Source organism: Theropithecus gelada, unplaced genomic scaffold (genome assembly GCF_003255815.1).
Source record: "Theropithecus gelada isolate Dixy unplaced genomic scaffold, Tgel_1.0 HiC_scaffold_15884, whole genome shotgun sequence".
Lineage (NCBI taxonomy): Eukaryota > Metazoa > Chordata > Mammalia > Primates > Cercopithecidae > Theropithecus > Theropithecus gelada.
This window is the reverse complement of record NW_020257641.1, coordinates 2,936,558-2,963,291: the sequence shown is the minus strand read 5'-3', so window position 1 is coordinate 2,963,291 and position 26,734 is coordinate 2,936,558. Positions and strand designations below refer to the sequence as shown.

The 26,734-nt window shown below is 38.3% G+C and overlaps 1 protein-coding gene across 1 annotated transcript in view; it reads right to left on the bottom strand.

Annotated features, from left to right (window-relative positions):
- The window catches only part of LOC112617144 (band 4.1-like protein 5), a 173,364-nt gene that overhangs the window by 53,975 nt on the left and 92,655 nt on the right, over window positions 1–26,734 (bottom strand). The window contains exons 17-18 of the mRNA XM_025373879.1: window positions 5,737–5,900; window positions 2,507–2,604 (exon numbers count right to left, since the gene is read on the bottom strand). Coding sequence (XP_025229664.1) covers window positions 2,507–2,604; window positions 5,737–5,900 — 262 coding nt within the window. The remainder of the gene's footprint in view (window positions 1–2,506; window positions 2,605–5,736; window positions 5,901–26,734) is intronic.

Genomic DNA, 26,734 nt, shown 5'->3' with positions numbered 1-26,734 from the left:
GCTTCAAAGAGAATAAAATACCTAGGAATCCAACTTACAAGGGATGTAAAGGACCTCTTCAAGGAGAAATACAAACCACTGCTCAGTGAAATAAAAGGGGATACAAACAAATGGAAGAACATTTCATGCTCATGGATAGGAAGAATTAATATTGTGAAAATGGCCATACTGCCCAAGGTAATTTAGATTCAATGCCATCCCCATCAAGGTACCAATGACTTTCTTCACAGAATTGGAAAAAACTGCTTTAAAGTTCATATGGAACCAAAAAAGAGCCTGCATTGCTAAGACAATCCTAAGTCAACAGAACAAAGCTGGAGGCATCACACTATCTGACTTCAAACTATACTACAAGGCTACAGTAACCAAAACAGCATGGTACTGGTACCAAAACAGAGATATAGACCAATGGAACAGAACAGAGCCCTCAGAAATAATACCACACATCTACAGCCATCTGATCTTTGACAACCCTGATAAAAACAAGAAATGGGGAAAGGATTCCCTATTTAATAAATGGTGCTGGGAAAACTGGCTAGTCATAAGTAGAAAGCTGAAACTGGATCCTTTCCTTACTCCTTATACGAAAATTAATTCAAGATGGATTAGAGACTTAAATGTTAGACCTAATACCATAAAAACCCTAGAAGAAAACCTAGGTAATACCATTCAGGACATAGGCATGGGCAAGGACTTCATGTTTAAAACACCAAAAGCAATGGCAACAAAAGCCAAAATTGACAAATGGGATCTAATTAAACTAAAGAGCTTCTGCACAGCAAAAGAAACTACTATCAGAGTGAACACGCAACCTACAGAATGGGAGAACATTTTTGCAATCTACTCATCTGACAAAGGGCTAATATCCAGAACCTACAAACAACTCAAACAAATTTACAAGAAAAAAACAACCCCATCAAAAAGTGGGCAAAGGATATGAACAGATATTTCTCAAAAGAAGACATTCATACAGCCAACAGACACATGAAAAAATGCTCATCATCACTGGCCATCAGAGAAATGCAAATCAAAACCACAATAAGATACCATCTCACACCAGTTAGAATGGCAATCATTAAAAAGTCAGGAAACAACAGGTGCTGGAGAGGATGTGGAGAAATAGGAACACTTTTACACTGTTGGTGGGATTGTAAACTAGTTCAACCATTGTGGAAAACAGTATGGCAATTCCTCAAGGATCTAGAACTAGATGTACCATATGACCCAGCCATCCCATTACTGGGTGTATACCCAAAGGATTATAAATCATGCTGCTATAAAGACACATGCACACCTATGTTTACTGCGGCACTATTCACAATAGCAAAGACTTGGAATCAACCCAAATGTCCCACAGTGACAGACTGGATTAAGAAAATGTGGCACATATACACCATGGAATACCATGCAGCCATAAAGAAGGATGAGTTCGTGTCTTTTGTAGGGACATGGATGCAGCTGGAAACCATCATTCTCAGCAAACTATCGCAAGAACAGAAAGCCAAACATTGCATGTTCTCACTCATAGGTGGGAATTGAACAATGAGATCACTTGGACACGGGAAGGGGAACATCACACACCGGGGCCTATTGTGGGGAGGGGGGAGGGGTGGCATTGGAGTTATACCTGATCTAAATGACAAGTTGATGGGTGCAGCACACCAATATGGCACATGTATACATATGTAACAAACCTGCACATTGTGCACATGTACCATAGAACTTAAAGTATAATAATAATAAGAAATTCCAGTTAGTTATCCAAGGATGGAAGAACACTGTGAGTTAGCCATTCTCCTTTCCTCTTTAAAACAAAAACAAAATTCATCTTGGCCATGTTATCAGTTGTCTATATGTAGAGAAAAAAAAAGGGCATTTCTAGATCATTACCTAAAATCAACTCTTCCATTTAGTGGGGCCATCTGGTAGCTGATATGATTAATTATAAAATTTCCATCTCATTCTATTTATTTTAGCTCTTCCTATAAGTTATTTAATGTAGAAATAAGAAAATCATAGTCAAACTATAAATTGAAGCTTGATTGGTGTAATTGGTATGTATTCCCCACCCCACAACAAAAAATATTTAAAGGGGACAGGGGAGAGAAAGGAATGATAGATGAAGTTAAAGCATCGGAAATTCTATTCTCTTTCTTGTCTATACCACAGAGGAGCCCTCTTTAAAACAAATCCTTCTGTAATTTCCAAAGGCTTCAGCAAGTCCTTCAACTAGACTGGGTGCATCAAAATAAAAGGTTTAACAGTCATCTTGACTGTGGTTTTTTTTTTAAAATCATGCAATCACCTTACAATTCATCTTGCTGTGCAAGTTTCCCCCTTCCCTCCTGAACATCTACAGATTTCATCCTTTAAAATGAGAAAACAGGTTTATAAGAAATCAGCACAGATTTCCCAGTTAAAGAAAAAAAGTACTGTCTTTGGAAAGAAAAGATTTGTGGGAGCTCTGGAGATGTGTAACAGGTATACGCAGGGGAAATTTGAATACCTGGCTGTTTATGTTAACATCGATGTTGGATCGAGGGGACAGCAAAGGACTGTTCTCCATCTCAAGCTGTTTGAGCTTCTCTGAGGCGTCTTTTAATGCTGGAAAAAAAAAAAAAAAAAGGCAAAATAATCCCTCAGTCTGCCAGGCTGTCACAGCTAGCTGTGTGAGGGTATGGTTTTGTTTTGTTTCGGTTTCTCAACATCAATTATCAATTAAAAGTAATAATCCAGATAAACACAAAATAAATATATTTTCTTTCCATAACCAGCTACCTGTCCATTAATCTGAATAAGAGTTAATCCTAAGTAGAAACACCACCCTAAATCTGCAGCATTCCTAAAAAGCAAGTAGATGTGAAATCTCCATAGCATGTGTGGTTAAGAAGGTTTACCTAGCCAAGAGACTCAAAAGGCACACAACACTTGTGACATGATCCTTTTCGTTCATAACCACAACCCAGGCTCGTGTCTAACCTCAACACTTCGCCATCTTTGTTCATTGGCCCTGACTGCCTAAAACTAAATTTACATGGAACAAACTGTGAAGAATATATATTTATTCATTCACTAAATCAACATATTATATGTTGGTACCATCAGGTGTGACGCAAGACAAGCATTTTGTCTTCATAATGTTCTTCCTAGTGGCAAAATACATTACAAAGTCCTCTAACCACTGAAAAGATAATACATTAAACACAATTCATCTTTAAATGAAGACTTAAAATTAACCTGAAATAATCTTATTTTGCAGATTAATTTGATGTGAGCATAAAATTTTACACTGTCACTTGACAAAAAATGTTGAATGCCTAATAATTTCTATATAATCAGAAGAAAAGAGGAGAAAACTTTGAAATCATATCCTCTGGGTCAAAGGGATCTTCTAAAAGTGGCCACCAGTTAACTGAGTGGAGGCCCTGGCTACACATTAAGAATCAGCTGGAGAGCTTTCAAGAAACACTCATTCCCAGGACTCACCCAAGAATAATCATAACAAAACCTTTTGAGGTAGGATTCTGGAACTGGTAGTTTTTAAAACTCTCCAGGTGATTTTAAGTACAACCAAGGCTGAGAACCAGTAATTCAACACTGGTTCTTCCCTATCTATTTACTTAATTGCCATCTCCTGGTTTTCTTATGCTTCAAATTACTCCATCCTGAATACTCTTTTTGTTGTTAAAATAAACCTTTTTCTGCTACATTTTTTTTGTCCGAGGAACATCCTGCCATGCAGCACAAGCTACTGTAGTTACAATTTGTAACTATTTACCTATGTGAATTAGGATTTTGACATTACAACCAAAATAAAATACACAATTGGATATCAAGACTGATGAACTTAAATTCATCAATATGAGTTTGTTTCATCAATGAGAGTTATATTTCATTTGATCTTTTCTAAGCATCCCTAGTTCATTTTACCATGTAAATTCTAAGCTAACATATTTTGCAAAAAGTATGTACTCAATAAGTGATACTAATACAACACTATTACAGCACTGGAAAAATTAAACTTTGTGAATTCGTGTAATGGATATCAAATGGAATGTAAATAAAATCAATACTGCCATCTCTTTAAAGGAGACTATTTTTATTTTTAACCCTGGAAATACTCTGCATTAAGATAGTCATGGTTCTGGCTGAATCTAAATCCTGCTGGCTTTGCTATGCTATGTCTCAATTTTTTCTAGAAACAAAAAGCAAATTTCTTTTTTTAATTTTAATTTAACTTAAGTTTTTCTTTTCTTTTTTCTTTTTTCTTTTGAGACAGAGTCTTGCTCTGTGGTCCAGGCTGGAGCTCAGCGGCATAATCTCAGCTCACTGCAACCTCTGCCTCCCAGGTTCAAGCGATTCTCATGCCTCAGCCTCCCGAGTAGCTGGGACTGCAGGCACGGACCACCACATCCAGCCTAATTTTAATTTTTGATTCAGGGAGTACATGTACAGGTTTGTTACAAGGGTATATTACGTGGTGCCATGGTTTGGGCTTCTACTGATCTCATCTCCTAGATAGTGAACACAGCACCCAATAGGAAGTTTTTCAGCCCTTTCCCACTCCATCCCTCCTTTAGGAATCCCCAGTGTCTACTGTTCCCATCTTTATGTCCCTGTGTAGCTCCCACATATAAGTGAGAATAAGAGCAAGCGTTGCTAACAAGAAGTGGAGTCCAGGGAAAGGCTGTCAAACTGGACTATTCAAAATAAATTACTACAGAGAAAGTACGTGAGAAATAGTAATGGGGGATATTTTCTTAATCTAATAACAGACTACTACCTTAAAAAATCAAATTACTTTGAAATTACCAATGTAATAAGTTAAATTATTATTTCTCTGACCTGAGACTAACAAGCAAAATTTAAACATGTTAGATGTCAATAAAAAACCATGATGTACCAGAGTATTTGTAGTGATTTCTTAGGAAATAAACAAATTTTTAGCACCACTTATTAGTAATACTTTAACATGTTCTATTAACCAGAAGCACTGTGTGACTTTTCACTAACATTTATTTCTAAATTACTAAATGCTATTGCTGTATTCTACAGTCTCAGAGACAACAGCATACGTAGGGCAATTTTCTGAGTTGTTTAACGCTGTAGTGGCTAATTTTAGCCTCCAATAGAAATCAAATTGTCAAGAGTCAAATAAATACAAGCTGCTTTAAAATGAACATGCATTACAGTGAGATTCAACAGGAAACTGCTGTTTATAAACAAGTTATGCTTTCATATAAAACTAAACTCACAAATATACAGACATTTTCAATGAGAGATTTACTGTCTCCTTTTAACCTTCAAAAATGTGTGTGTGTGTATGTGTGTGTGTGTGAGTTTTAAAGCACCATTCTTTCTGTGTTATTTCTTTTTGTGGGCCTAGGCAATAATAAACCTCATTAATAACAAAATACTTTCTAAGAGCTAATGGGATGTTCAAACATTCATTCAATCCTATGCCCTAGAAAATGTTTCCACTCTAGAAAAAAGCAAATGAAGACTCTTAAATGTTTAATGTCTTATAAATGACACACACGTTTGATGACCTCAATTATGTTATCTTAAATATTTCAGTGTTCCCTTTAGTCAAAAAGGCAAGAGGGCATAACTCTCCTGAATTAAATTTAAAAGTTGAACTAGTATAAAAAATATTATTAGAGAAGCTAATTTAAATATCTTATATCAAAGGAAGACGAAAAGGTATGACTGATGTATTATGGAACATTTACTTACTCTCATATTCAATTTCAGGTTCCCCTAATCCAGGAAGCCTGGTGGCTACATTAATGTCATTCGGTGCTTGGGATGTTTCCATAGTGTCGGATGCCCCAATTACATCACCAATTGTTGTTTCCAATAAGTCTGGGCTATTCAGCAAATCAATATTCAGAGGAATGCTGCAATGGAAATAGAAAATTTACTTAGACCAAGACATTTAACATGAAAAAATTAAAACACTGCTCACCCCCTGTATCTGCAACTTCCACCACATCTGTGAATTCAAGCAACCATGAATCAAACAATACAGTTTATTTACATAGCATTTATATCGCATTAGGTTTTCTATGTAATCTAGAGATGATTTAAAGTCTATGGGAAGATGCATGTAGGTTACATGCAAACACGACACCATTTCATATAAGGCACTTGGGCATCTGTGGATTTTGGTATCACAGGGAGGTCCTGGAATCTATCCTCCATGGATACTGAGGGACTATACTAACAAGGTCTTTGTTGAAAAAAGATTCATGGAAAAGTTTTTATCTCAATTGGTTTTATTCATCTCTCACAACCCTTTTAGTAGACGTCTTCTCCCAGCCAAAATGGAGTGATAGGGACTGGTTTGCCCTCCTACCTGAAAACCTAAGGGAGAAAAATAACCTAAATAAGTAAGGTTAAATAAATAACCTAAATAAATAAGTTCCACAAAGTTGCAGAATACAAGATCAATATAAGAAAACTCAATTGTATATCTACACATGAACAATGAGTAACAGGAAACAGAAGTTATGAAGACAATTTCATTCACAGTAACATCAAAAGGGATAGAAACTTAGGAATAAATTTAATAAAGGATATGTATGACTTGTACACTGAAAATCATTTATAAAGGAGATCTAAATAAAGACTTTTAATGTTCACAGATTGGAACACTTAATATTCAAGATGGCTTCTCCCCAATGTATTCACTATCAAAATCCCAGCAGGACTTTTTTTTGTAGAATTGACCAGCCAATTCTAAGATTTATGAAAGCCAAAGCAGCTAGAATAGCCAAAACAATTTCAAAAATGAATGTACACTATTGAATTTGAAAACTTACTAGAAAGCCACAGTAATCAAGACAGGCTGATACTGGCACAAAGACAGGCATGTAAATCAACAAAATTGAGAGTCTATATTATGGAATATAAGGAACTTGTGACAATATAAGGCTTTTTGACAACATAAATCAGGGGAAAAGACAGACTTTTAAACAAATGGTACTAGGACAACCAGATATCCATATGCAAACATATTAATTTAGGCCCTACCTCACACTGTACACAAAAATTAAATCAAAATGGATAAGCGACCTAAGTGTTAAGAACAAAAACTATAAAACTTTAGAACAAAATATAGAAGAAAAAAATCTTTGTGACTTTGGGTGGAGTATTCTTAGATATGACACTAAAAGTATCCATAAAAGAAAAACTTAAGATGAACTTCATCACAACTAAAAATGTTTCAGTGTCAAAGAACCATTATGAAAGTGAAACGCCACAAATTGGGAGGAAATTTTTGCAAATCATGTATCTGATAAGGGGCTAGTTATCCAAAGCATACGAGGAACTCTCTGTATATATATTAGTATAAGTTAATACAGCATATATATTACTTACTATATTAAGTTATAGTTAAGTTAGCATGAGATGATACTACAGTAGGGTAGGCAGCTAATCAGCTATGACTGATATCCTTATAAAATGGGGAAATTTGGACACAGATACACACAGGGAGAATGCCATGTGAAGACGAAGGCAGAGATCAGGGTGATGCATCTACAAACCAAGAAACATCAAAGACAGCCAGCAAGCCACCAGAAGCGAGGACAGAGGCACAGAATAGAGTCTTTCTCAGAGTCCTCAAAGGAAGCAACCCCAGCAACGCCTTGCTCTTGGACTTCTAGCATCTTACTGAGGCAAAGTTCAGTTTGTGGTATCTTGTAACAGCAGTCCCAGCAAACCAATACATCTCATATTCTAAAGATCTGCACACGACTAAGAGAGCCTGAGAGCATATCAGGCCAAAGACAAGACAAAAAAATCCCAAAAAGACATTCTGTGAGGGAACTCAAAGGACTAAAAAGAACTGTGACTTTTCTCCTTCCTTCCCCAGGAGAATGGGGCATTGTAAAATCACATCAGGTAAATGGAAGCTCTAAAAGAACTTGTGAAAGCGGAGAAAGGCATCTTACTCTGTGGTGGGAGATTACTGAGCAGCAGAAACTATCAGGCGTATGTCAGGTGTGTGTGGCAGAAGGAGTGTTCTTAGGAAAATTCAACATATGAATCTGCACATTTGGGAGCATATGTAAATATATTTCCCATGAGTTAAGTGCCTCCCTTAGCAATGAGAGGTCCAAACTCAGTAAGTTGACTGGAGCCAACTTTACCAACGGAGAGAAAAGGCCGGCAGTTGGACAAGCTGCGTTTCCACTGTTTGGCAGGGCAAGAATGTATAGACTCCCTAGAGGACGAGTTTGGAACAAGTTGCATATCAAAATGAGTAATTACAGAAATAGATAATAACACAATGAAAAAATCCATGAGTCTATGCTGACAACAAATTATTTCTTTTGGGAAGAAAAGAGGAAAGTTGCTCTTTACAAAAGAAAACCGACTTCTATCTATAGAAGAAATGACAGAATTAGAACATCACCATATTACAAATATCAAGTTAATAATGGATACAGGCAAAAATTATCGATGAATGCTAAAACTACAGGGTAAAAGACTGTTAGGGAATAAGAAATCCATTCGGTCTTAAAATGACACTCCACAGATTATACAGGAAAAAGTACTTTCACAGAGAACTCTGGTGAATATCACCTTAACAAAACATTAGTAAAAAGGTTTAACCTCAATCTCGTCATGAAAAAATAATCACACAAATCTAAGTTGAGAGGCATTCTACGAAAGAACTGGTGTAGACTCCTTTAAAACAAAGTCAAATGTTGTGAAAGGTAAAAAAAAAAAAAAAAAGATAGGCTGGCGGAACTGCTCATGATTAAAGAAACATGAAAAATGAACTGAAATCTTTATTATATGCTGGGTCAGGAGGAAAAACAGCTATAAAAGGTATTGAAACGTTTGGGAAAATCTTAATAGGTACTGTATATTAGGTAACAGTATTATACCAATGTTAAATTTTCAGAGTATAACATAAACGTATCTTTGATTTTTGGAGATTCATGCAAAAGTACATAGGAATGAAGAAATGTCATGCCTGCATTAGGATTCTCATTAGCCAGCCAAGAAAATGAAACAAATGCGAGCAAATATGGTAAAATATTAAGTTGGTGAATCTACAGGAAGGGCATATGGTTATTCACCCACCATTCATTCAACTTTTTTGCAGGTCTGAAGTTTTCCAAAATAAAAATTTGAGAGAAATAAAAGAATGCATGTACTTCCCCTGGGCCAAGTGTTAAGTCCAACTTTAAGCCCAATCAATGAAACTCCAAAGGGACCAAGGTCAGATGATCTAAATAGTAAAAGGATACTTGTGGGCAGGAGCTGAGCCAGAAATGAGGGGAGTGAAGAAGGGTGTCGGAAGAGGTGAAATATGAAGTATATTGCCTATGTTGGGGAAGTGATTGGTTCTATGATGGCCTCTGAGAAAACACACTAATGAGAAGCACAGAAGAGCAAGCATTTGCACATATGCCATCACTGGATTACCAAAGAACCAACCAAGTAAGTCTTCACCCCCTTTCCTCTTCTTTCTTCTTCATCCCTCAATGTGAGCACCACAAGAATAAGGGGAGAAGCAAAGACTAAAAGAACAAACAGGCCAGGCACAGTGGTTCATGCCTGTAATCCAGGCACTTTGGAAGGCCGAGGTGGGAGGATTGCTTGAGTCCAGGAGTTTGAGACCAGCCTAGGCAACAAGGCAAAATGCCATCTCTACTGAAAACAAAAACTTAGCTGGGCATGGTGGCACATGCCTGTAGTCCCAGCTACTCAGGAGGCTGAGATGGGAGAATCACCTGAGCTCGGGAGGTGGAGGCTGCAGTGAGCCGAGATTGTGCTACTACACTCTAGCCTGGGCAACAGGAGTGAGACCCTGTATCAAAAAGAAAAAAAAAGAACAAAAAAAGAAAAAAAAAGAGAGAGAGAGAGACAAACACTCCCCATCCCCATTCGCCACTGCACCTCTGTACATTTTGAGAATGGGTAAAGGGGAAATTGTTAAATTAGAAGTGGACTTTTTGTAATTTAAAGTATGTTTCAATGATTACAAGTAAGATGGTTCTTATATCTATAAATGATGAACTAGAAATGGGGAAAGTTTACTTTATACAGATCAATACAGTAATTAAGGGACAAGTCAAGAGGGATATTCAACCCTTTCTAAAAGCAGGTGATGAACTCCTAGTAATTAAGTGTGGCTCAAGCAAGGGGGCACGTGAAGGGCTGAGAGTGAAAACAGAAACCAGGGTCAAAATTTCAACACTGGGGAAAATGAAACCCAAAACACCTCATATGTGAGGAGGCAGTGAACAGTCAGATGCACTACTTGAAACCAGGGGACTAGGTTTTCTAGACAGGAACAGAGGCTGAAAAAGTTCTATTTACAAGTTTAGAGTTTTTAAGTTTCAAATAAAAGAAAAAAAACTTTGTCTGCAATGAAGGGAAGAATTAGAAATATCTGTGCAACCAACAAGCAGACTACCATATCTTGGGCTCAAGGACTGAAGGTAATTTCTCTGAAAGATCCTACTATAAAACTTTCAGAGCTGAGGATTTCAAAAAGTAAGGGTGAGGAAATTTCAAAACTAACTTACAGGGCAGAAAGAGCACGGTAAGAAGGAAAGAAAACAAACAAATCTGCTTAACATAAGACAATTTGAACTCACAAACAAAAAATTACAAAGCACATATATCTGATGCTAAGACAACCAACAAACCCAAGAAACAGGAGTATTTACAGCTAAGGAAGTAGAAAGGATATAACACAGTCTAAAAAGGAATTTAAAGTATATTAAATGTGCTGAAAGATATAAAGGAGGGATAGAATAAAACAGGAAAGGAGGCTATGAAACAACAGCAGATTCTGAGAGGTATCAAATTAAACACTGAAAAAAAGAAACACAGCAAGCTAGACCAAACATAACTGAATTAAAAGATACTAACAAAAATTAGGGAAATCACTAAGAAGGTAACAGAGATAAAGACACAGTAAACATGGGCCGGGTGTGGTGGCTCACACCTGTAATCCCAGCACTTTGGGAGGCTGAGGCAGGTGGATCACTTGAGGTCAGGAGTTTGAGACTAGCCTGGCCAACATGGTGAAACCCCATCTCCATTAAAAATACAAAAATTAGCTGGGTGTGGTGGTGCACGCCTGTAATCCCAGCTACTCGACAGGCTAAGGCAGGAGAACTGCTTGAACCCGTGAGGTGGAGGCTGCAGTGAGCCGGGATCATGAAACTGCACTCCTGCCCAGGCCACAGAGCAAGATTTCCTTTCAAAAAAACAAAAACAAACAAAAAAGGCATAGTAAACGTGAAAGGTAAGAAATACAGAAATTGACATGAATTGAAAGCTGCAACATACATTTAATAGAAATTCTAAAAGGAAAAACAGAAATGATGAAAGAGAAGCAATATTAGAGGGGATAATGATTATCCATTATAATCATTATAATGATTATAATTACCAAAAGAGGAGACATTCATGAGGGATTAAACATTGAATAACGAACACACAAGTTTTACTTCTTTCTCATAAAACTACTCTAGTGTGACAGTACGAGGACAAAAAAGAGCAGAAGAGATTTTTAAAAATCTTCCGAAGGCAGTGAAACACATTAACAAGTGGCCATTAATTAGAAGGACTGAATTAATCTAAATCTAATCAAACAGTAGGGAATGCTTAGAAAAAAGACAAATCTCTGTACAGAACAAGAAAAGTTGCTAATAATTCCCTCCCAATCCATGGGTTGTCTCTTCATTTTCTTGATGGCATCCTCTGAAATACAACAGTCTTAATATTTGATGAATTCTAAACTTATCAATTTTTCTTTTGTCACATGTTTTTAGTGACCTATCTGAAAGAACACTACTCTAAAACTTTTGTCACTATCAGAGTTAGGTCTCACTGCTTCTTTAAGTGGAACCCCGATGCATTCCTCCTCACTGGGCAGGGCCTCCCTGTGGGGTGGCTTCAGCCACTCTAGCCAGGGTTATATGGGCAAACTCTAATATCTCCCTGGGAAGGAGATCCCAGGGGAAGGGGCAGCCACCATCTCTGTGGTTTGACTGACTCAGCTGTTCCAGTCTGCCAGCTTTGGAGAGTCCAAATGGTCCAGATGAGGAAGGGTCCCCAGTGCAGCACAGCTGCTTTGCTACATTGTGGCCAGATTGCTTCTGCAAGCAAGACCCTGATCCATTCCTCCTCCCTGGGCAGGACCTCCCTAGAGGGGCTTCAGTCACTCCAGCCAGGGTTATACAGACAGAGCTCTGATCTCTCCCTAAGATGGAGCTCCTGGAAGGAGCCATCTCTGTGGTTCAGTCAACTCAGCCATTTCAGCCTGCCAGCTTTGGGAGTCCAAAAGGTGCAGAGGAGGAAGGGTCCCCCGCAATGCAGCACACCTGCTGTACCGAAAAGCAGCCAGACTGCTTCCTTAAGCATGTCCCAGATCCCAGATCTCATTCCTCCTGACTGGGTGAGACCTCCCAACAGGGGCGTTCAGATACCTCCTACAGGAACATTTGGGCCATTAACAGGTCAGTGCTCCCCTGGGATAGAGCTTCCAGAGGAAGGAGCAGACTGCCATCTTTGCTATTTCATAGCCTTCACTGGTGATATTTCCAGCTATGAGAAAAACCAGGGCAACCAGAGTCTGCAGCAGACCCCCTGTATCAGCCCTATGGAAGAGTGGCCTGACTGCTGAAAGAAAAACAAACAGAAAACAACAACATCGACCAAAAAGACCCCACAAAAATTCCATTCAAAGGTCAGCAATCTCAAAGACTGAAGGTAGATAAACCCACAGAGATGAGAAAGAATAAATGCAAAAATGCTGAAAACTCAAAAAGCCAGAGTGCCTCTTCTCCTCCAAATGACCACATCACCTCCCCTGCAAGGGCACAGAACAGGGCAAAGGCTGAGGTGGCTGAATTGACAGAAGTAGACTTCAGAAGGTCAGTAATAATGAACTTTGGTGAGCTAAAGGGGCATGTTCTAATCCAATGCAAAAAAACTAAGAATCATGAGAAAATGGTATAGGAGTTCATAGCCAGAACAGTCAGTCTAGAGAGGAACATAACTGACCTAATGGAGCTGAAAAACACAATACGATAACTTCACAATGCAGTCACAAGTATCAACAGCAGAACAGACCAAGCAGAGGAAAGAATCTCAGAACCTGAAGACTACCTTTCTGAAATAAGACTGGTAGATAAGAATAGAGGGGAAAAAAAGGAAAAGCAATGAACAAAACCTCCAAGAAATATGGGATTATGTAAAGAGACCAAACTTGTGACTGATTGAGGTACCTGAAAAGAGACAGGGAGAACAGAACCAAGTTAGGAAACAATCAGGATATATCCAGAAGAATTTCTCCAACCTAGCAAGGCAGGCCAAAATCAAATTCGGGAAATGCAGAGAACTCCAGTAAGATGCTCCACAAGAAGATCAACCCCAAGACACATAATCATCCGATTCTCCAAGGTTGAAATGAAAGAAAAAATGGTAGGGGTAGCCAGAGAGAAAGGCCAGGTCATCCACAAAGGGAAATCCATCAGTCTAACAGCAGACCCCTCAACAGAAAACCTAAAAGCCAGAAAAGATGGGGCCAATATTCAACATTCTTAAAAAAAGAATCTCCAATCCAGAATTTCATACCCAACCAAACTAAGCTTCTTAAGTGAAGAAGAAATAAGATCCTTTTCAGACAAGCAAATGCTGAGGGAATTCTTGCAGGCCTGCCCTGCAAGAGCTTCTGAAGGAAGCACTAAATATGGAAAGGAAAAACAACTACCAGTCGCTACAAAAACACACTGAAGTACACAGGCCAATGACACTATGAGGCAACTACACAAACAAGTCTGCAAAATAACCAGCTAGCATCTAGTTATTTTGATGACAGGATCCTTTGATGACAGGATCAAATTCACACATAAAAATACTCACCTTAAATGTAAACGGGCTAAACACCCCAATTAAAAGACACAGAATGTCAAGCTGGATAAAGAGCCAAGACCCACTGGTATGCTGTCTTCAAGAGACCCATTTCACGTGCAAAGATACACATAGGCTCATAATAAAAAGATGGAACAAAATTTACCAAGCAAATTGAAAATAGGAAAAAAACAGGGGCTGCAATCCTACTTTCTGACAAAAGACTTTAAACCAACAAAGATCAAAAAAGACAAAGAAGAGCATTACATAATAGTAAAGGGTTTAATTCATCAAAAAGAGCTAACTATCCTAAATATATATGCACCCAATACAGGAACAACCAGATTCATAAAGCAAGTTCTTAGAAACTTACAAAGAGACTCAGACTCCCACACAATAATAGTAGGAGAGTTTAACACCCCAATGATAATATTAGACAGATCACTGAGAGAGAAAATTAACAAAGATATTCAGCATCTGAACTCAGCTCTGGATTAAATCAAGCAGACCTGATAGATGAATACATAATTAACCACCCAAAAGCAAAAGAATATACACTTTTCTCATTGTCACATAGCACCTACTCTAAAACTGATTACATAATCAGAAGTAAAACACTTTTCAGCAAATGCAAAAGAGCTGAAATCATAACTCTCTCAGACCACAGCACAATCAAACTACAAATCAAAATTAAGAAATTCACTCAAAACCACACAACTACATGGAAATGGAACAATCTGCTCCTAAATGACTCATGGGTAAATAAAATTAAGGCAGAAATCAAGAAGTTTTTTGAAACTAATGAGAACAAAGAGGCAACGTACCAGAATCTCTGGAACACAGCTAAAGTAGTGTTAAGAGAGAAATTTATAACACTAAATACCCACATCAAAAAGCTAGACAGATTTCATTAACAACCTAACATCACAATTAAAAGAACTAGAAACCAAGAGCAAACAAACCCCAAAGCTAGTAGAAGACAAGAAATAACCAAGATCAGAACTGAACTGAAGGAGACAGAGACACACACACAAAAAAATTCTTCAAAAAAATCAATGAGTCTAAGAGGTGGTTTTTTGAAAAAATTAACAAAATAGATAGACTGTTAGCTAGACTAATGAAGAAAAGAGAGAAGAATCAAATAAACACAAACAGAAATGATAAGGGAGATATCACCACTGACTCCACAGAAATGTAAACAACCATCAGAGAATACTATAAACGCCTCTATGCAAGTAAAGTAGAAAATCTAGAAGAAATGGATACATTCCTGGACATATACACCCTCCAAAGAATGAACCAGGAAGAAACTGAATCCCTGAATAGACCAATAACAAGTTCTGAAATTGAGGCAGTAATAAACAGCCTGCTAACAACAACAGCAACAAAAGCCCAGGACCAGATAGATTCACAGCAGAATTCTACCAGAGGTACAAAGAACAGCTGGTACCATTTCTACTGAAACTATTCCAAAATATTGAAAAGGAGGGATTCCTCCCTAACTCATTCTATGAGGCAAGCATCATCTTGATACCAGAACCTGGCAGAGATACAACAACAACAAAAAACTTTAGGCCAATATCCTTGATGAGCACCGATGTCAAAAAAAAACTCAATAAAATACTGACAAACTGAATCCAGGAGCACATCAAAAAGTTTATCCACCACGATCAAGTTGCCTTCATCTTCAGGATGCAAGGCTGGTTCAAAATACACAAAACAATAAATGCGATTCATCACATAAACGAAACTAGAGGCAAAAACCACATGATTATCTCAATAGATGCAGAAAGGGCCTTCAATAAAATTCAACATCCCTTCATGTTAAAAACTCTCAATAAACTAGGTATTGAAGGAACATACCTCAAAATAATAAGAGCCATATATGACAGACTCACAGCCAGTATCACACTGAATGGGCAAAAGCTGGAAGCATTCCCTTTAAAACCCAGCACAAGATAAAGATGCCCTCTCTCACCACTCCTACTCAACATAGTATTGGAAGTTCTGGCCAGGGAAATCATGCAAGAGAAAGAAATAAAGGGTATTCAAACAGGGAGACAGGAAGTCAAATTATCTTTGTTTGCAGATGACATGATCCTGTATCTAAAAACCCCATCATCTCAGCCCCAAAGCTTCTTAAGCTGATAAGCAACTTCAGCAAAGTCTCGGGATATAAAATCAATGTGCAAAATCATTAACATTACTATACAACAACAACAACAACAACAGGTAAGCACAGAGCCAAATCATAATTTAACTCCTATTCACAGTTGCTACAAAAAGAATAAAACACCTAGTAATACAGCTAATAAGGGATGTGAAGGACCTCTGCAAGGACAACTGCAAACCACTGCTCAAAGAAATCAGAGGACACAAACAAATGGAATAACATTCCATGCTCATGAATGGGAAGAATGAGTATCAATAAAATGGCCATATTGCCCAAAGTAATTTATAGATCCAATGCTATTCTCATTAAACTACCACTGACATTTTTCACAGAATTAGAAAAAAAATACTTTAAAATTTGTATGGAAATAAAAAAGAGCGCAAATAGCCAAGACAATACTAAGCAAAAAGAACAAAGCTGGAGGCATCATGCTACTCGACCTCAAACTATACCACAATACAGGCTACAGTATACTACAGTAAAGGTTACAAGAACCAAAACAGCATGGCACTGGTACTAGAACAGACACATAAGACCAATGGAAGAGAACAGAGAAATCAAGAATAAGAGAGCACACCTATAACCATCTGATCTTTGACAAACCTGACAAAAACAAGAAATGGAGAAAGGAGAGAACTCTCCACCCCAAATCAACAGAACATATATTCTTCTTAGCACCACATCACACTTATTCTAAAATTGACCACCTAATTGGAAGTAAAGGACACCTCAGCAAATGTGAAAGAACAGAAATCACAACAAACTGTCTCTCAGACCACAGTGCAATCAAATTAGAACTCAGGATTAAGAAATTCACTCAAAACTGCACAACTACATGGAAGCTGAACAACCTGCTCCTGAAGACTACTGGGTAAATAACAAAATGAAGGCAGAAATAAAGATGTTCTTTGAAACCAATGAGAACAAAGACATAACATACCAGAATCTCTGGGACACATTTAAAGCAGTGTGTAGAGGGAAATTTATAACACTAAATGCCCACAAGAGAAGGCAGGAAAGATCTAAAATCGACACCCTAACATCACAATTAAAAGAATTAGAGAAGCAAGAGCAAACACATTCAAAAGCTAGCAGAAGGCAAGAAATAACTGAGATCAGAGGAGAACTGAAAGAGATAGACACACAAAAAAACCCTTCAAAAATTAATGAATCCAGGAGCTTTTTTTTAGAAAAGATCAACAAAATTGACAGCCTCTAGCAAGACTAATAAAGAAAAAAAGAGAGAAGAATCAAACAGATGCAATAAAAAATGATAAAGGGGGCCAGGCACAGGGCCTCACGCCTGTAATCCCAGCACTTTGGGAGGCCAAGGCAGGCAGATCACAAAGTCAGGAGATCAAGACTATCCTGGCTAACACAGTGAAACCCCGTCTCTAATAAAAATATAAAAAAATTAGCCAGGCGTGCTGGTGGGTGCCTATAGTCCCAGCTACTTGGGAGGCTGAGCCAGGAGAATGGCGTGAACTCGGGTGGCAGAGCTTGCAGTGAGCTGAAATTAGGCCATTGCCTGGGCGATAGAGCAAGACCCTGTCTCAAAAAAAAAAAAAAAGATAAAGGGGATATTGCCACCGATCCTACAGAAATACAAATTACCATCAGAGAATACTATAAACACCTCTACACAAATAAACTAGAAAATCCAGAAGAAACGGATAAATTCCTGGACACATACACCCTCCCAAGACTATAGCAGGAAGAAGCTGAATCTCTGAATAGACCAATAACAGGCTCTGAAATTGATGCAGAAAAGGCCTTCGATAAAATTCAACAGCTCTTCATGCTAACAACTCTCAATATACTAGGTATTGATAGAACGTATCTCAAAATAATAAGAGCTATTTATAACAAACCCACAGCCAGTATCATACTAAATGGGTAAAAACTGGAAGCATTCCCTTTGAAAACCAGCACAAGAAAGGGATGCCCTCTCTCATCACTCCTGTTCAACATAGTGCTGGAAGTTCTGGCCAGGGCAATCAGGCAAGAGAAAGAAAGAAAGGTATTCAATTAGGAAAAGAGGAGTCAAATTGTTCCTGTTTGCAGATGACATGATTGTATATTTAGAAAACCCCATCGTCTCAGCCCAAAATCTCCTTAAGCTGATAAGCAACTTCAGCAAAGTCTCAGGATACAAAATCAATGTGCAAATATCACGAGCATTCCTGTACACCAATAACAGACTTCAGCAAAGTCTCAGGATACAAAATCAATGTGCAAATATCGCAAGCATTCCTATACACCAATAACAGACAGAGAGACAAATGAGTGAACTCCCATTCACAATTGCTACAAAGAGAATAAAATACCTGGGAATCCAACTTAAAAGGGATGTGAAGGACCTCTTCAAGGAGAACTACAAACCACTGCTCAATGAAATAAAAGAGGACACAAACAAATGGAAGAACATTCCATGCTCATGGATAGGAAGAATCAATATCATGAAAATGGCCATACTGCCCAATGCCATCCCTGTCAAGCTACCAATGACTTTCTTCACAGAATTGGAAAAAAACTACTTTAAAGTTCATATGGAACCAAAAAAGAGCCCACATTGCCAAGACAATCCTAAACAAAAAGAACAAAGCTGGAGGCATCACGCTACCTGACTTCAAACTATACTACAAGGCTACAGTAACCAAAACAGCATGGTACTGGTTCCAAAACAGATATATAGACCAATGCAACAGAACAGAGGCCTCAGAAATAACACCACGCATAAACACATCTGATCTTTGACAAACCTGACAAAAACAAGAAATGAGGAAAGGATTCCCTATTTAATAAATGGTGCTGGGAAAACTGGCTAGCCATATGTAGAAAGCTGAAACTGGATCCCTTCTTACACCTTATACAAAATGTAATTCAAGATGGATTAAAGACTTAAATATTAGACCTAAAACCATAAAAACTCTAGAAGAAAATCTAGGCAATACCATTCAGGACATAGGCATGGGAAAGGACTTCATGACTAAAACACCAAAACCAATGGCAACAAAAGCCAAAACAGACAAATGCGACCTAATTAAACAAAAGAGCTTCTGCATGGCAAAAGACACTACCATCAGAGTGAACAGGCAACCTACACAATGGGAGAAAATTTTTGCAATCTACCCATCTGACAAAAGGCTAATATCCAGAATCTACAAAGAACAAATTTACAAGAAAAAAGCAAACAACCCCATCAAAAAGTGGGCAAAGGATATGAACAGACACTTCTCAAAACAAGACATTTATGCAGCCAACAGACACGTGAAAAAATGCTCATCATCACTGGTCATCAGAGAAATGCAAATCAAAACCACAATGAGATACCATCTCACGCCAGTTAGAATAGCAATCATTAAAAAGTCAGGAAACAACAGATGCTGGAGAGGATGTGCAGAAATAGGAACGCTTTTACACTGTTGGTGGGAGTGTAAATAAGCTCAACCATTGTGGAAGACAGTGTGGCGATTCCTCAAGGATCTAGAACTAGAAACACCATTTGACCCAGAGATCCCATTACTGGGTACATACCCAAAGGATTATAAATCATGCTACCATAAAGATACATGCACACGTATATTGCAGCCCTATTCACAATAGCGAAGACTTAGAACTAACCCAAATGTCCATCAACAACAGACTGGATTAAGAAAAGGTGGCACATATACACCATGGAATACTAAGCCACCATAAAAAAGGATGAGTTCATGTCCTTTGCAGGGACATGGATGAAGCTGGAAACTATCATTCTCAGCAAACTATCACAAGGGCAGAAAACCAAACATTGCATGTTCTTACTCACAGATGGGAATTGAACAATGAAGACACCTGGACACAAGGCAGGGAACATCACACACCGGGACCCGTTGCGGGGGTGGGGGGCTGGGGGAGGGACAGCATTAGGAGAAATACCTAATGTAAATGATGAGTTGATGGGTGCAGCAAACCAACATGGCACACGTATACCTACGTATCAAACCTGCATGTTGTGCACATGTACCCCAGAACTTAAAAGTATAATAAAAAATATATATATACATATAAATTTTGGAGGGAAAGGGTGCAGCACAAACTTTTAGACCATAGTAGAGTCCTTTCAATGGCTTTACCATTTCAATTGGACAGATGTTTTAGACGGAGTTTTATTTTCGATGGAGTTTTGCTCTTATTGTCCAGGCTGGAGTGCAGTGGCACAATCTTGGCTCACTGTGGCCTCTGCCTCCCAGGTTTGGTCGATTCTCCTGCCTCATCCTCCCAAGTGGCTGGGATTGCAGGTGCCAGCCACCACTTCCGGCTAATTTTTTGTATTTTTAGTGGAGATGGGGTTTTGTCATGTTGGCCGGGCTGGTCTCGAGCTCCTGACTTCAGGTGAGCCGCCCGTCTCGGCCTCCCAGGGTGCTGGGATTGCAGGCGTAAGCCACTGCGCCTGGCCTAAAATAATTTTAATTGAAGGAGCAATAAGAAGAAAAAGTTGGAAGTTTCTTTCCCATCTCCACTTGCAGTTTTTCAAAACTTACAGTCCTTGATCCCCTTATTTTTTTAATCTTTAACCCCAAACAATACCATACGAAGACCTTTTTGGGATTTTTTGCGTTTCCAGGTGTCACAGCGTAGATGGTCACCTTCTTTCTTTCTTTATACTAGTTTTATTAATGAGTTTTTTTTTTTTAAAGCACCTGTTTACATGTCTATGTCCACATCAATTGTGATTAGAATTAAACAATCCGAGGGTGTATGTTCCATTTTAGAAAACTTTTGGTAACTGCTTCTACTTGCTCACATATTTTTCTTTCTCTCTCTCTCTCTCTTTCTTTTTTTTGGAGATGGAGTGTCGCTCTGTCACCCAGGCTGGAGTGCAGTGGCGTGATCTCAGCTCACTGCAACCTCCACCTCCTAAGTGATTCTCCTGCCTCAGCCTCCTATGTAGCTGGGACTACAGGCACGTGCCACCACACCTGGCTAATTTTATTTATATTTTCAGTAGAGATGGGGTTTCACCATGTTGGCCAGGCTGGTCTCGAACTGCTGACCTCAGGTGATCCACCCGTCTCAGCCTCCCAAAGTGCTGGGATTACAGGTGTGAGCCACTGGACCTGGCACCCTGCCACATATTTTTATCATATTCACCTCAGATAATTGAAGTTTTTCTTTTCCTCAAAAATCCAAGATGAGAGGTTATAATAAACCCAGTGGAGCTTATTTATTTATACTCTAAACTGGTCAAATAGTCACTGTAGATGGAATCCTAAAGGAAAAATTATGAAAGATTTTAAAATTAAAAAATGCGTACTCATCTAGCATACTCTTCTGAGTTTTCTCAGCTTTTTATTGTCTTTGAGCTTAATATAATTTATTATGTAAATTATGTTGAGCTGAAAATCATGCAAGTGATTTTGCCCACAGAAATGCAAACTAATTGTCTCAAATACACATGTATTTGATTATGCTATTGTGGATGCTGAGTTGTTTTCATCTCTTTGTAAATTCATTGCAGGTTTTTCTGATCACCTATATTTATGTGTGTTTTCAAATTCTCCTTTGGATTGGTTACACCATCTTGCTGCTTCTCGCCTTAATTAACCAAATAAATCTTTGGCATGTGTTCAAAAATTAAAAAAAGACTCCGTATTTCATAAATGGTGCTGGGATAACTGGCTAGCTATAGCAGAAAACTGAAACTGTACCTTTCCTTATACCATATACAAAAATTAACTCAAGACGGATTAAAGACTCAAATGTAAAACCCAAAACTATAAAAACCCTAGAAGAAAATCTAGGCAATACCATTCAGGACGTAGGCATGGGCAAAGATTTCATGATGAAAATGCCAAAAGCAACTGCAACAAAAGCAAAAATTGACAAATGGGATCTAATTAGAGAGCTTCTATACAACAACAACAACAGTCAGCAGAATGAGCAGACAACTTACAGAATGGGAGAAGATTTCTGCAGTCTATCCATCTGACAAAGGCAATATCCAGAGACTATAAGGAACTTAAACAAGTTTATAAGAAAAAAAAAATTAAAAAGTGGGCAAAGGACATGAACAGACACTTCTCAAAAGACATACATGTGGCCAACAAACATAAAAAAAACTCAACATCACTGATCATTAGAGAAATGCAAATCAAAACCACAATGAGATACCATCTCACACCAGGGAGAGAGGCTATTATTAAAAAGTCAAAAAACAACAGATGCTGGTGAGGTTGGGGAGAAAAAGGAATGTTTTACACCATTGGTGGGAACGTAAATTAGTTCAGGCATTGTGGAAGACAGTGTGGCAATTCCTCAAAGACCTAGAGGCAGAAATACCATTTGACCCACCAACCCCATTACTGGGCATATACCCAAAAGAGTATCTTTCCATTGCAGAAATACATGCATGCATATGTCCATCGCAGCACTATGCACCTAAGACATGGAATCAACCTAAATGCCCATAAATGACAGACTGGATAAAGAAAATGTTGTACATTTACACCATGGAATACTATGCAGTCATAAAAAGGAATGAGATCATGTCCTTTGCAGGGACATGGATAGAACTGGAAGCCATTAAACTAATGTAGGAACAGAAAAGCAAACGTTCTCACTTATAAGTGGGAGTTGAATGATGCAAACACATGTACACAAGGGAAGGGGAACAACACACACTGGGGCCTGTCGGGGGTGTCGGGGAGGGAAAGCATCAGGAAGAATAGCTAATGGATGCTGGGCTTAATACCCAGGTGACGGGATGATCTGGGCAGCAAAACACCATGGCACACGTTTACTTATATAAACAAAGCTGCACATCCTGCACATGTACCCCTGAACTTAAAATAAAAGTTAAAGAATGAATGAATGAATGAATGAATAAATAAATAAACAAACGTAGGTCTGAGACGGGGGAACAATTTTATTCTTTTCTATGTGGACACACAGTTGCCTCAGCATCACGATGAATTTCTTGAAAAGTGGGGTTGACATAATTGGAAAGCCATCTGGAAAATAACAAAATTAGATTTCATTACTCCTATCTTAAAGATTCAAAATGGGTCTGAGATTCAAATGTAAGAAAATTAACCCATACAGTGCTGGAGGCAAGGATAGCTGAATTCCTCTAAAATGTAGCAGTGAGGAAAACTCTATTAAATTCCAGAAGCTATTAAAGAAACAAATGGATCAATCTACTTATATAAAAACTTTTAGAACTTTTGCATAGCAAAAGTACTAACAGCAAAGTAAAAAGTGAAAAACTGAAAACATATTTTTGCAGCTTAAATACAGAGAGTTAATATCCCAATTACCCATAAAAACGCTTCTTAAAAATAGAGAAGACAAAGGCCAACAGCCTTGTTTAAAAATGGGGAGGTAGCCGGGCGCGGTGGCTCACGCCTGTAATCCCAGCACTTTGGGAGGCCGAGGCGGGCGGATCACAAGGTCAGGAGATAGAGACCACGGTGAAACCTCGTCTCTACTAAAAATACAAAAAATTAGCCGGGCGCGGTTGTGGGCGCCTGTAGTCCCAGCTACTCGGGAGGCTGAGGCAGGAGAATGGCGGGAACCCGGGAGGCGGAGCTTGCAGTGAGCTGAGATCCGGCCACTGCACTCCAGCCTGGGCGACAGAGCAAGACTCCGTCTCAAAAAAAAAAAAAAAAAAAAAAAAATGGGGAGGGGGCAGGGGGACTATAGATAAGAACAACCAATTTATGGAAAAAACGCAAATGGCTCCTAAACATACAAATATACTACTGAGAGGGATTTCAATGAAAACTACATCGAAAATATTCATCATGAATCTTGAGTATGGTGTTGGTTTCATGGGTGTGTGTCCAAATTCAAAACACTTTAAACAGATGCACTTTATTGCATCAAGTGTACCTCAATAAAGCTCTAAGGAAAAAAAAACACTTAAGATACCATGTCTTGTTTTTCAGATTGGCAAAAATCCCAGTCTTTCTTGATCCTTTGTTGGTGATGCTATGAGAGGTATGAGCACTCTCCTACTCTGTTAGTCGAATGTAGAATCCTCAGTGAAGGAGAGTCAGGCAATATCTAGAAAAATTAAAATTCATCTACAACCAAATAAATACCATAATCACACTGAGGGGGAAAGGGAACGAATCCAAGTAAATTTTAAGTGCAATACTTCAACTATATACTCTCAGTCTAAAAAGGAGAACCATGAAGAAATACTAACGTCACTTAGATTTGTTGTTGACAGTGGCATGGGTATAGCAATTCTGAAACTGTTTAGCACATATTATCCAAATAGAAGCCAGGTTTCTTGCAGGGAAGAAGGGAGCTAGAAATAAAGAATTGGGGAAGGCAGTGAACCCTGGGAACTCACTTGGAGTTAAGAGTGTTGGCATGAATTTGGATTAAGAGACCAGAAGAACTTCTAAAGAAGTGGTAATTTCTATTTCTTAACCTGAAGAAAGATACTCAAACTGGAACTGTATGTTTTATAAACTTTTCTCTATATAATATATGTATTTATTTCATGATAAATTTTTAAAATTAAGTGCAAATGAAAAATATTTTCAAGGGTAACATCCAAGATGTTTTTATTCTTTTCTAGTAGAAGCTTTAAAGGGAAAAATCTTTTTGGATTTTTATTATATTATGCAAATTCCCAGTTGGTACATTTTCACAAATACACTAGTCTATTTTGACATTCATTCTTTTTTCAGTAGTAGCATAAAGACTTATTACATTTAGGCCAGACGTAGTGGCTCATGCCTATAATCCCAACACTTGGAGAAGCAGAGGTGGGAGGATCACTTGAGCTCAGGAGTTCAAGACTAGCTGAGCAACATAGGAGACTGTATCTTACAAAAAATAAAAAAAAAAAAACATTAGCCAGGTGTGGTAGCATGGGCCTATAGTCCTAGCTACTTGGGAGGCTGAAGTGAGAAGATTACTTGAGCCTAGGAGATTGAGGCTGCAGTGAGCCATGATCAAACCACTGCACTCCAGACTGCAAGAGCGAGCAAGACCCTACCTCAAAAAACAAAACAAAACAAAAAACCATTCATCATTACTTTTAAGAAAATTGTCCTTCTTTTGGCAAGAAACATTGTTTTCTTCATTTTTAAGTTTCCAGTATAAGGCTTTCCCTAATTTTCCTAAATTTGAGGGAAAGAACCAGATCGGTGCGGAAGACTGAATTACCTCCTTCAATCATATAGGAAAAGGAAAGCACACTGCAGAATCACTGTGAAAGCTAGATGAAATGATGGGAATACTGGAAAAATGCTCCTTCTAAATTTTAAATCTATGTTGATGGGCATACAAGACACAGAGACATATTTTGTATGAGAAAAACAGCACGAAGTGGGAGACAAAGCTCTATAGAAGCAAAGTTTACATGCACTACTGACATTAAATTGGTATTAATCCAAACTAGATTGTTTTAAATTAAAATGTTAATTGTAGGCTGGGCAGTATGGCTCATACCTTTAATCCCAGCACTTTGGGAGACTGAGGCAGGCAGGTCACTCGAGGCCAGAAGTTCAAGACCAGCATGACTAACATGGCAAAATACTGTCTCTACTAAAAATACAAAAAATTAGCTGAGTGTGGTGGTGCATTCCTATAATCCCAGCTACTTAGGAGGATGAGGTATGAGAATTGCTTGAACCTGGGAGGCAGAGGTTGCAGTGAGTAGAGATTATGCCACTGCACTCCAGCCTCGGTGACAGTGCAAGACTCTTGTCTCAAAAATAACATATCACATAACATCAGATCACAATATAACATAAAATGTTAATTGTAATCCCCAGGGTAACCACTAAGAAAACAATGTTTTAATATAGTAAGAGAGGGCCAGGTGCGATGGCTCATGTCTGTAATCCCAGCACTTTGGGAGGCCGAGGCGGGTGGATTACGAGGTCAGGAGTTCAAGACCAGCCTGACCAATGTGGTGAAACCCCATCTCTACTAAAAATTTTTTAAAAATTAGCCGGGCACGGTGGCGGGCACCTGTAATCTCAGCTACTCAGAACGCTGAGGCAGGAGAATCGCTTGAACCTGGGAGGCAGAGGTTGCAATGAGCCGAGACTGCGCCACTGCACTCCAGGTTGGGTGACAGAGTGAGACTCCATCTCAAAAAATAAATAAATAAAAAAGTAAGAGAAAGAAAAAAGAATGGAAATGGTACACCAGAACATAGCTACTTAACACAAAAGGCAGGAATGGAGGAAGTGAGAAACAAAAAAAGACATGACATACAAAAACAAATGAAATGGCATAAGTCCTTCCTTATCAGTAATTATATTAAATGTAAATGTTAAACTGTCCAATTAAAAGATAGAGATTGGCAAAATGAATTAAAAAACATGATCCAACTGTATGCTGTCTACAAGGGATACACTTTAGATTCTAACACACAAAAAGACTGAAATAAAAAGGAAAAAAGTATACTACCCAAACACTAACGAAAAAACGGATGAAGTGGCTACACGACTATCAAGTAAAAGATACTATAAGATAAAAATTCTTGCTAAAGCAAAGAAGGACATTTTATAATGACAAAAGGAAAATCATCAAGAAAATATTACAATTATAAACATACACGTAACTAAAACCAGAGTCCTCAAATACATAAAGCTAAATCAGAAGTTTAGAGACAGACAACAATAGTTCTTTCACTTTATGAGCAGAAAAACTAGATAGGTT